This window comes from Chanodichthys erythropterus, chromosome 10, assembly GCF_024489055.1.
Source record: "Chanodichthys erythropterus isolate Z2021 chromosome 10, ASM2448905v1, whole genome shotgun sequence".
In the NCBI taxonomy this organism is placed as follows: Eukaryota; Metazoa; Chordata; class Actinopteri; order Cypriniformes; family Xenocyprididae; genus Chanodichthys; species Chanodichthys erythropterus.
In genome coordinates, this window is record NC_090230.1 from 47,202,069 (window position 1) to 47,214,290 (window position 12,222).

Below are 12,222 nucleotides of genomic sequence, written 5' to 3' on the forward strand. Positions count from 1 at the left end.
TAACCTCTCTCCCACATGCTTCCTATATATTTCACAGCTCATATGCACACACATATAATCTCACTCCCACACGCATATAAACACACTCCATTACTAAGATGTGCTAGTCTTCTGGAGCTCCCTTGTGAAAGGATACTTCCCAGCATGCTCCACTGCCACCCTGTAGTTAATGTAGCTGTTGCAGGGATGGAAGTTGAAAATAAACAGCAGGTTTGCGCGTTCAAATACGATCACCTTATCAGCTTGATTCAAAGTCGTGACTGCCGCCTGATAGAAACAAAAACAAGATGCAAATGATGTAAATGACTGTCAAACACAATGCAAAATTATCATGAAATAATCTCAGGGGAAGATTTTATTGCTCAGATGTTGTTCCTAGATCATAAGTTCTCAGATGTTTCTTCTAAAAACCCTTAGGAGAAATAACAATTTAAACAAATTAGACAATTGCTGATGTGAGTACAGAGGTACTCTGCTGAAAAACAATCTGCTCTTAGCTGATTTGTTGGTTTTCGAGGGTTTGGGGCACTTGTCTGATAGTCAAGCTAGGAAATCCGCACCTCTTTTTCTTTTTTTTTTTTAAGGACAATATGAGTCTCTGATTGCATTGATGCATACATTGGATACAAACTGTGAACCCCTGTGGATAGAAAGGGTTTTATACAGTTTTATACAGTGGAAATCTTATTTCTGCTGTCTTCAGTACAAGGTGTGTGTGTGAAATGGGCTTCCCGCTATGGAGAGTCATGCCTGGTTGGCTGTATTATGCAATTTCATTATCATATGGGCCATGCATCTCATATCTCATTTAATATGGCAGATAAATAGCTCCCCACAGTTTAACAGATGGCAAGGACAGATCCAGCAAGGAGATTTACACTGGGTTTCTTCTGTAGGTTAAAACCAGTGTGAGACGTGCACATTTAGCAATGTGTGTATGTGCATCTCACCTGACCGGCAGCCAGCCAGCCGTATTTGTCTTCTGTAAGATTCATGTCACGGTCGAAAGCGTATAGTTGTCGGTATCGCAGATGCTCAATATCCACAAGGTTGAACTGGCGACGGGCATAATAGTAGCTCTCGTTGTTTCCTTTCCTAGGAAAGTCAAGCCATTCCGGATGGCCGAACTCGTTACCTGGAGAAAGAAAAGTTTGAAAAATGAAGATGGTAAAAGTTGGTGAAAGCTTTTATCACAAACAAGACAACATGCCCCAGAGCATTTTAAGGTAATTTAGCATGTTATAAAAATATTAAAACTTACATACACTACAAGCCCATGTCACATGAGATTTTCTTACACTGCACAATGTTTTTTACTAAATAAGATTTATTTATTTATCTATTTATATTTTACCAGCAATTTTTAACAGCATTATTATGAATGCTTGGCCATGAACAGGTAGAATCAGTCTTTTTGAAAGATCTTTAAGGAAAATGTAATATTTTAATCTTGTTTGTTGTCTAGGATTTTTAGTTTTGACACAACTTTGATATAAGTGACAGGAACAAGTCTTGTTGAAGTTTTATTTAACAATACGTGAATTTATATGAAGGAACATGTAATAAAAATAAATACATTACTACTAAAACAATATATAATATTTAATAACATTATTTGAAATAAATCATAGTATTTAATACTTAAATGGTTTAAATTACACTTTCTAAATATAATAAGAACAATAATTCTATATTATACACCAATTTATAATATTATATTAATATAAATAAAATATTAAAATAAATAAATGAATCAGTAAAATTGTATCAAAACTAACTACAGAATTAGGGATGTCCCGATCACGTTTTTTTGCCCTCGAGTCTGAGTCCGAGTCATTTGATTTTGAGTATCTGCCGATACCGAGTCCCGATCCGATACTTAATAGCCTACATAAAAAAGAATAAAGAAGAGCGAAAAAACAGATCCAGGAACAGTGCTTTTCAGGTTTTTCAGGTATTCAGTTTTCAAATAGTTATCAAATATAAAATATCACTGCATATTATCTTTACTGTATAAAATAAATAAAGATTAATCATTATTGAAGTTACAAAAACTATTCAGTCAAGAGCAGTGAGTAATTTCTTTGTTTTTTGTTGTTTGATTTAACATTAAATACAGGCAGCAGGAATAGTTGATTTCCCTTTAAGACATGCACGATCCAGTACATATACTGTTCCACATGCGCTGTCTTTCTCGACTAATATACGTTCACTTAAGACATAACCGACTATGTTTGCTAGGATACTCGCTAGGACGGGCATGTTGACATAATTTTTGTATGAATGTGGCCGCCGAAGCGCAAGACTTGAAAGAGAACTCAGTATTTGCGCGCTGACTGGAATAAGCGTGTGCGCGCTTCGGATGAGCGCACACAAATCTTCTCACAGCGCGTGCGAGTTCTCTTTCGCGTCTTGTTCTTGAAGGTTTAAATCAGCAAGGCTTAAATGGGTTTAGTTTAAATACAGACAGCAACGTGTGCTGTTCAGGTCTCACCTGCGCTCGCACGCTATCAACACCCGGGTGATGGCGGCGTAAATGACTGGACATTACAGCAGACGGCACTCGCAGTTAACAGTTTACAAAGAGTGACTGTTTTGTCCACGCTTTCTGATTATCGTTGTTGTAACGTTTTGTGCATCCATCGACTGAAACATACATTATCTGAACTCTGTCTGTTTTCCACGTTGCTATTTTAAACAAACCATATTAACCAATAGATGCGTCGTCTTTCGAAATGGACCGCAGTGCAAGTGCGGTCCGTAAGTGGAGAACCGTATGGTTCGATTTTTTACCGAGAACCGTTGCACCCCTAATACATATATATCCGAGTCCTGATCGGGAGGTAATGTCCGATTCCGATCGAGTCTGAAACCACATGATCGGGCCCGATTTCCGATCATGTGATCGGATCTGGACATCCCTATACAGAATAGTACTTTATATTACGTAAAAATAAAAACAACATTATAAATACTAAGAATATATATTATAAATAAAATGACAATAAATTAATAAACTACTTATAGTATATAATACTTTAAATTATGTAAATACTACTACTAACAATAACATTAGTTTGAAATAAAATTAAAATTATTTAAATTATGCTACTACATATTATTATTATTATTATTATAAAAACAATAACATTATACATAATTATCATATAATATTAATCTGAATAAACATTAAAAATAAATACATAAATAAATAAAGAAATGTAATTTTATCTAACTACTGTATAGAATAGTACTTTATATTATGTGAAAATAACAACATTATAAATACTAATAATATAGTAATAATAATATTATAAATAAAATTATAATGAATGAATGAAAATAGAATGAATGAATGAGAAATAGATGGGTTAATGCGATTTGAGGATCTTTCTTTTCTTCCCAATTCAAACTTACTTTCTCAATTAAACCATCAAGGTAACTTTAAAGTTGAAACGAATGAGTCCTTAAACACATTCACTGATAAATAGGAAAAAAAAGCAGCAGCAAAAAAGGACATTGAGACATTGAAGGATCCATGGCAGGAAGAAGAAATAAAAAGGGGGGAAAGAAAGAGAGAGAGTATATCAGAGCGATCAAATCCCTCAGCTTCCACTTGAACTTTACTTAATGTGCACGGGGACCTTCTGCGGCAAATAATTCTGATAGAGTCATATCATGTGTCAACCGGAGAGAGAGACAGAGCATAGGCTAGCAGTGCAAAAAGTGGCAAACGCTCGCACAAAGAACCATGACAGCTCAGACTCCATAATTAAACGAAGAGAGTGAAGATGACAAGACACTTTGTCTCTCTCACGGCCCCTGTCACCTCCGTCATGCGCCTTATCCTACCGCCCCATGCGCTGAATACAGACACAACGATAAGGGACGTCCACTGCTCTCCACCTGCACATATATTAAGATAATCTTAAATTATTCACTCCTCGCACTGACGCTGTAGCCCTGAAAGTTATGGGAGAGCTTTGAAAAGAGCATTTTGAGCAAACACAACTGCTGATGGTAGGTGGAATGGATCTCCTGAGTGAAAGTTTAGCCTGAATGAAATAAGCCCAATGTGAAGGTTCTATAGATTCACTGCCTATGTTGTGCATAATTCTGCAGTTGTCTTTTTGAGAGATATATGAAGCTCACTTCAACCCACCAGTTGACTGACAGGTAAAAGGAGTCGAACTGTATGTTTTCCGAAGGTTAGATCAATATGGGAGCTACGTATAACTTGGCAACATACAAGGGAGATGGATTTCATCAAGGCCAGAAGGACAGCTGCTGTCCAGGTGCAGGTTAACAGCTACCGCCCAGCTAGGAGCAAAAGCTACAACCTAGAGACTGAAAAAGTTATAGAAGCACAAGAAGAATTTTAAATTTTCTGAAGAAAATGCCCACACAAAACTCACCCATGCAACAGCCAGGATATTGATACTGTATGTGGCTGCTAAGATGTTCTTCTGAGTAGTTTTGCTAAGTGTGTTGCTTGCTGTCAAGTAGTTTTAATAATTGAACTGAAAATTCCTTTTAAATTTTAAGTGAACAGCGTAAGCCAGAGGGCCAATCCACACACGTCACTCACAAGGAACGTCACGGCAGTGATTGACAAGCCGATCATCGCGTAAACGATTGGCTGATGTTTTTAAGGCCCTACCTCGTGCACAGATGATGTATATTAATATTATTCCTTTCAGTGCACCTAATAAATAGTATTTTATCAGTTAGTAAAGACAGTTTCAAGTAATATTGCAAAAATGTATAAAACAAAACATCCTCTTTAGCACCTTTAATGCATCCTTGCTGATTAAGAGCATTCATTAAAAAAAAAAATTAAAAAAATCTTACTGACTTTACTGATATCTTACCGAACTTTTAACCGTCTAATGTTTACTTCTTATGTCTCTTTTTTGATTGTTTGATTGAAAATTGTTAAGTATGACCATTGAGTAAAGAAATGACATACTGTACTTCTTACAAAATTCACACAATTTCAGGCATCATTCATGTCTATTGCACAAATGGTGCAAAAAGTCAAAATCCTGTAAGAATGAGAAGCAAAAATAGTGTTTGCCTTAGCAAGCACCACTAAATATGCTAATTTTGCCACTTTACAAAATACTGATACATACAAAACGTCACATTTTCACATTTCACAAGAGTGCATTAAGACAACAAAACACCACGATCAAAAACATCAGGCCACGACCATGCGGTTTCCCCACCGAAACCTTCTGAATAGGACAGAGTCAGATTTGTCAATTAGCGTAAGCATACCATTTTCATTTTTGATTAGGCAGTCTGGCCTCAAATAACCACACAAAAAGTGTGCATATACACACACACACTTCCCTTTTAAGATTCCACTAAGCCCATAATCTGATCTGACGTGTAGTGATGTTTGAAGTCAAGTTTCTCTTTGGTTACTATAGAGTGAGGCCAAAGATCCTGGTGAGCTGCAATGGGATTTAAACAGTTTGCATGAAAAGCCCTCCAAATGAACCCATAAATAAGAAATGGACTTCTTCTTAGCTCTCCATCTCTTTCATGTGTAACAAGCTGCAAGGTGGAGATTAGATGGTCTTTGAGTTCGGTGTCAATTTGAAGTCAAAGAAAGAAGCTCTTGCCTTCACTGTTAAAGATAATGTGACTTGTATGCAGCCCCTGCAGAGGTGGGACTAAAAGATGAGGCTCAATATGGATTTTGGTCTGAGAATTAAAGGAAAAAAAAAACAAAAAAAAAAAACAGACATGTAGAACTCAAACAGTACAATGTGTGTTCTTTGAATGACAGTCATTTTTCAATGCATGTTAGATGAGGAATATTTAAAGTATGTTATGATAAATGAAGTGTGACTTCATTTTCAACCAGCTTTAATTAACCTAATTCAAAGCTACCTGTTATATTTGAATTACCTCTCTAAACAACTCTCCACATATCTAATTGGCTCTGTAGGATACTATGATCAGTCAAGTGTATCTGGAAACCAAATTCAGTTGAATATAAAAACCATTTAAATTTTATTTATTCCAAAAAAAAAAAAAAAAAAAAAAAAGTGTGAGTCACACCAATTTCTAACTCTGAGTTGATTTTTTTTTTTTTTTAAATGCTAATGTCTTAGAGGGGTTGTTTACAAGTGGAAAATGAATACAGATTTTCTTTCATTGCATCATCAAGAAAAAAAAAAAAAAAAAAGATTATGTCACATCATACTACAAAAGAGTTCACCCGGGATCTCTTCTTCTGGTTTTTATGAGATTTTTATGGCAATTTTATCATCCACCAGGCGAAAATCTTAAGTCCAGTTGCTTATAAATGCCATAGCACGCACACTTATGTCTGTAGCACTCACTTAAATCTGTAAGAATAAGGAATAATAATAGCGTTTGGCTTGGCAAGTGCCTCTGAATATGCTAATTTTATACCTTTATACAAAAATGCTTATACATACAAAAAGTTACTTTTTGCATTATGTTTGTGAAAGTTACAAGAGGGGCATTCAGACAACAAAACAGCAAGATCAAGACTCTTTTGCATCACAAAGGCGACGACCTTGTGGTTTCCCTGTTAAGAATGCTTGGTAAGACCTCTGCCAAAATAACACTCCAAACTTCTGTCTTAATAACCCGGAGACAACTTTAGCTGGATGCTTTTAAATATATAGTCTGTGTGTCTGGCTGCTTTTGTTTAGAATGCAATTTTGCTAGCCGTCTGCCTCTTCCTGTCTTAATTAGGAGGGTAGGAGTCTGTCTAATAGGTGGAATAACTTCCTCTCTATTCCAGTAGGAGCAGACATACTGTATGCCTTTACTTCACCACAAATCTAATAACACTCATACACTGGCCCTAAAATGTATTTGGATACTTAAGCCACCCTTAAAATGCACAAATGCCATTGCAGTAAATAACAAAATATCACAAAAGGTGCCATTTATTTTAAGGAAAGACTGCAAAGCACACTTTTCAAGCCAAATATTTCTCAAAAGCAGGTTTGTTTGAACAGTTTATTGTCAATAATTAATGTCCAGTTCAGGATCAGCTTCAAGTTCATGAATAATGCAAATTGTTTTCAAGTGTAGTCACATTTACTTCAATGATACACAGAAATAAAAGCCCCGTAAACTGGTCTTTTATCAAATCAAACCTGTCTTTTATACTCTTCCCACGATCAATAAAAGATTAATTGATCCTCCAGGTCTACCAATTGTGGCAGACTAATTCCCTTTTATCTCCTTTTTCTCAGTATGTTGACTTTTTTATTAAACCATTTGTACATTCATTACCATCTAACATTAGGGATTCTACTGATTTCATTAATAAGATTTCTGAGTTACATGATTTACCTGATATGTCTTTATTATTAACTTTGGATATAACGAGTCTATATACTAACATCTCACATGAGAGAGGGCTTAATGCCTTAGACATTACCTCTCTGCACGGGGCGATATCATACCACCTTCAGAGTTTCTGATTGAGATGGCTTCATATGTTTTGAAATATAATTATTTCAGTTTTGATAAAGATTTTTTTCCCCCTTCAGATTAGTGGTATGGCAATGGGTTCAATTTTTGCCCCTAATTATGCCAATTTATTTTTTTATTTTTTTATTATTATTTTTTTTTAGCATTGTTATGTATTTATTTCTGAAAAAAAATCCTTTCTGTTCACGCATTATTAAATGGTATAGGTACATTAATGATATATTCTGTATTTTTTTTTTTAGGAGATTACAATGAGGATCGGGAATTTGTGTCCATCTGACCTTTCTAAAAAAGGCTCTGCCAAAGAGGATTTGTTATTCTGACTCAGATTTTATTTAAAGTTATAAATGATAAATTTTTACAAAGAGGCTATCCTTCTGAATGGATTGACAAAGCATTCAGCACAACTTTTCAAAAGACATGTTCTGAACTGTTAAAAAAGACGACAAAAAAAGTTAAAAAAGATTGATTTTAATAAGATCAATTTTTAAAAAAATACTGGTATTTGTTGTCCTCTGATCCTGAGTTGAGTACAATTTTCCAGCATCCTCCGCTGATTGTGTATAAATGGGCCAAGAACTTAAAAGACAATTTAGTACATGCCCGTTTTCAGAGTTGCATTCCTAGTCCATCTCAGAGATTAATCAGCCCATGTCATTGTGGTAATTGTGCTCAGTGCAATAATACAACTAAAACATCCTTTTTTTGTCATCCAAGAACTGGGAAAAAATTTAGCATTAATTCTGTGATCACTTGTGTCTCTACAGATGTTGTATATTCTACCCGATGTCCTTGTGGTTTGGGTTATGTTGGAAAAACTTAATGTCAACTAAAACAAAGAATTAGTGAGCATAAGAGTTCTATCAGAAGAAAAGATGTTAATTATCCTGTCGCTGCACATTTTCGCGGCCGATGTTTCCTCCTTACGATTTTGCGGCATTGAAAAAGTTAGTGTGCCACCTAGAGGAGGCGATATTGAATTGTTCTTACAGAGACGTGAGTTGTTTGATTCACTGTGATTGGTCATGTTGTTATTTTAAATGCAATTGAGTTTGAATAGTATGTTGATGCCTGATGAAGGTTATGTGACTGAAACATTGCTGATGAAATATTTTTGACACGGTTTTGCAAGTATTGTTAGTGTGCGGGATTGTTTTTGTTTTCTATCAAATCAAACTACAAAAGTTCTTGCATGCGAACCAGCAGGGACAGGGCATAATGTTCTGTTCAAACTAATGAGATATTCGAAACAAACAGAAGAGGGGAAAAGCAAGTTTTGTTCCCCGTTTCTGAGTTCTCAACCTATCCTATTCCATCTGAAAATACTGAAGAGGTACTTAAAACAGAGAGTAAATAAATAAATGCAGGCCAACGCTTCCCGCCCACAAATGAAACTCTTTCGCTGTGCGAAGAAAATGGCACCCCTTTCAAATTCAATTAAAGCCTCTTCAGGCACATTGCCTTCCTGTGTGCTTCTCAGGCCTTGTCTGGCAGCCTCCGCGCTGTCAGGCTAATGCTTCTCTGATCTCCTGCTGAAATTTCTATTAATCAGGACTGGTGTTTTCCTGCTTTCACTTCCACATACACCAGCGACAGGATGATTTGTTCTTGTTTTTATTTAACCTCCTTTTAACTTGAAACTTTCATTCTTTTTCATCTTATTTCTCCCACGCTAACCCTGAATCCTTGGATGTGCGCAGATAGCAGGTTTAAATTGGTGGATTATTTGCTCTGCTGGCATGTTGGGAAAAGAAATGAGCCATTTAAAAGAGAAAATATTGTAGTGTTGTATGCTTCTGAAAACATACTTTATATTTGATATGTAATGATAAACATTAGCTGTCAACAAGCTAATATAAACCTAAATATCTAAAAATGACTGTTTAAAACTATGTTTATTATGCTACTGTATCCATCCATACATCCATGTATGTACATGCACATCCTAAATAACAGTGATAGTTGTAATAACAAACAGCAGAGGCAGACAGGCGTAACGATTTCTGATCAGTTCTCTAGTTCCTAGGAGAGGAGCCAAAGTCAATGAGAGAGAACTACTAATCAGAGGAGGAACACTGCTAACATCAATGTCCAATAGCACAATGATCCGGAGAGAAAGAGGGCAGGGAGGAATGGACGTGCACCACAACCATCTCATGAACCAACGGATGTTAATCTGCCAAGCCTGAAGCAGCTCTCACAGTTCAAACAGCGACCTCAAAAAACGGGCTGGAATATTTACAGAGCTGTACTAGCGTGTCGGCTGGTGCAGGAGATGATGTAGCCGCAGCATGCTAATTAACAGTGTAAGCGGGGAGAGAGATCGATGTGTTTGTGTGGATGGATCTGAGCAAAACTGAGCATTGATTTGAGAAGGAGTGCAGTACAGTCTTTCACCTGCACCGCCAGGACAAACTCGCTCTGTTCCACCAAGTGCTTCTTTACGTAGTTTTCACTAGTTCATAATTCAGTTACTAAAAAAGCTAGTGAAAAAAAGAACGGACTATGTTCTGCTTTAAAATCTACTCAATACAACTGAGGGAAATCAGTTTGGGAGTCACATTTTATTGGGGCAAGTTGTCCTATATGTTTTAAATGTTATAAATATACAAATTACTTTGAGCATTTTTTGTTTCATAATTGTTTTACGGTCTTAAATTTTTCTGAAAAGCATATAATAGACTGTTTAAGGCTTATTGTGACAACTTACCCCATATAGTTTGACAGCATGCCCACAAAAGGGTGACCTGTGTTCAGTGAATCCTTTTTTCCTGGGAAATATAGATCTGTTGAATAGCTTTTTTGAAGCCAAATCTCTCAGGTTTGTTCCTTTTCTCTTGAAATGCAGGTATGTCCTCTTCCATGTTCACCAAATGTTTCTTCTTTATTTTGTTCTGGCCTTTCTCTCACTTTGAGTTAAGAGGAATTTTCGAGGATGATGAGCTTTAGCTTGACATGTCAGATTGATTCTTTTGCTTGAACAATTTGTTCTCGCTCAACACGGGCTAAACGACTGCCTCGCCATCGATCTGATGGCGCTGCTGTTTGCTGTCTGGCCTTGACTGTTTCAAGTGTCAGGCATATTTTCCTTTTTTTCCTTTTTGAATGTGCTCTGCCACTCGCCTTTGTATGCAATTATACTGAAGTGCCTTTACTTACTATTTGCAGATGGAGAGATACAAAGATGGTGACCTTTGGACATATTACTGTTTTTAGTACTGTCGCACAGACATGGATGAGCAGACAAAGTGAAATGCTTTTATGTGTTTGATAGAAGAGGAGTGCGCTTGTAATGAAAGACATCTTTACTCATCTAGACAGCAATCTTTTACTGCCTCAAGCCCATGAGTGTAGTTTCTTTTCCTGCGTTGTGATGTGTGTACACACTTACTTAGCTTTCTTTTTGGCCACTAGTCTGATAGCAACACTGACATGGTTTGCAGATGGGTTCTGTGCCTGTCACAATTTTTTTTTCAACCGTTCAACGCATTTCCACTGCATCTGGGCCAAAACAATCAGTTCAACTCCAGTCCTAAATATTTGCTTGTCTTGAACAGAGCCGGGGGGTGGATAAATGATCACACTGTCTATGGTGGTCCTCTGTATGTCTAAATATTAAAATCACTCTCGGTACTGTGAAATTACAATATGCCAGTTCCTCATACCTAGACAAACACTGAGATACTGAGATACGTAATGTTAGTTTTTAGTCAGGTAAACAACACGTAGCAGCATTACGTCACTGTTCTGTGGAAGTCTGTGGAAACACGCAGCCAGTCTGCGACAGGCTCAGAACGGTCTCTGGCTCCAGAATGAGACACATTATGGTGGAAAAGAGGTATGGATCATCATAAGGATCATCTCATTTTATAAACTGATATCACAAAATGTATAAATATCTGTTTTTTAATTGTAATGCCAATTGCAACCACACCAATATCTGGAACTAACCATTTGAAATCTATTCCGTAAAATTCTTAGAACAAACCCTTAGACTAACTCAATATGCCTAACCACTACAAAACTTGTTTATGTTTGCCAAAAACACTAACAAACCCACTTCCTCTTCCTCGGTGGAGGCACATTACAGCAAAGCACCAAGTATCTAGCAAAAGTGGTTTCCAAGGAGACTCACCCATGAAGTTGAGGTAGCCCTCCCCTCCCAGACTGTGAGTGAGGAGACGAATGAGTTTATGCAGCTGGATGCCACGGTCTATAACAGGCGTCATAGCAATGAGAGCACTCATGTTGGTGTACATCTCTTTGTCCATCAGCCAAAATGCCAGTGACTTGTCCCCAACCAACGCCTAGCAACAAGCGAGATTTAAGTGTGTAAAACCTTGTATAATGCAAAGGAAACATCAAGTTACACTAAAGTGTTTGTGCAGCTGGTCGAGAAAGGAAGGTTCTACTAAATCTTTTATTAAATTTACAAATTACTAACCTGGTCATGGCTCTCAGCATAAGTGACAGATGCCTCCCCTCTCCTTCTGTTGGTCAGTGTGTAAACAATGTTCCCCAAATCCCAGTCCTCATCCCGAATTTCCTTCAGGACCTTTTATGAAGAATTAAGCAAACAAAAAGACACAAAACATACTATTCAGTTATTATTTTCTACAACATTAACAATATTTGGATGAAAAGACCAAAATTAGAATCTACAGAATTAGAATGCAGTATTATGTGAGTAGTCCTAAGCTGAATTTGAACCCACACAGTTTGATCACAGCACTT

General features: G+C 36.7%; 1 protein-coding gene across 1 annotated transcript in view; it reads right to left on the reverse strand.

The window, feature by feature from the left end:
- gbe1a (glucan (1,4-alpha-), branching enzyme 1a) overlaps positions 1-12,222 on the reverse strand; it is a 193,540-nt gene that overhangs the window by 37,281 nt on the left and 144,037 nt on the right. The window contains exons 11-14 of the mRNA XM_067397121.1: positions 11,933-12,043; positions 11,624-11,795; positions 951-1,135; positions 137-267 (exon numbers count right to left, since the gene is read on the reverse strand). Coding sequence (XP_067253222.1) covers positions 137-267; positions 951-1,135; positions 11,624-11,795; positions 11,933-12,043 — 599 coding nt within the window. The remainder of the gene's footprint in view (positions 1-136; positions 268-950; positions 1,136-11,623; positions 11,796-11,932; positions 12,044-12,222) is intronic.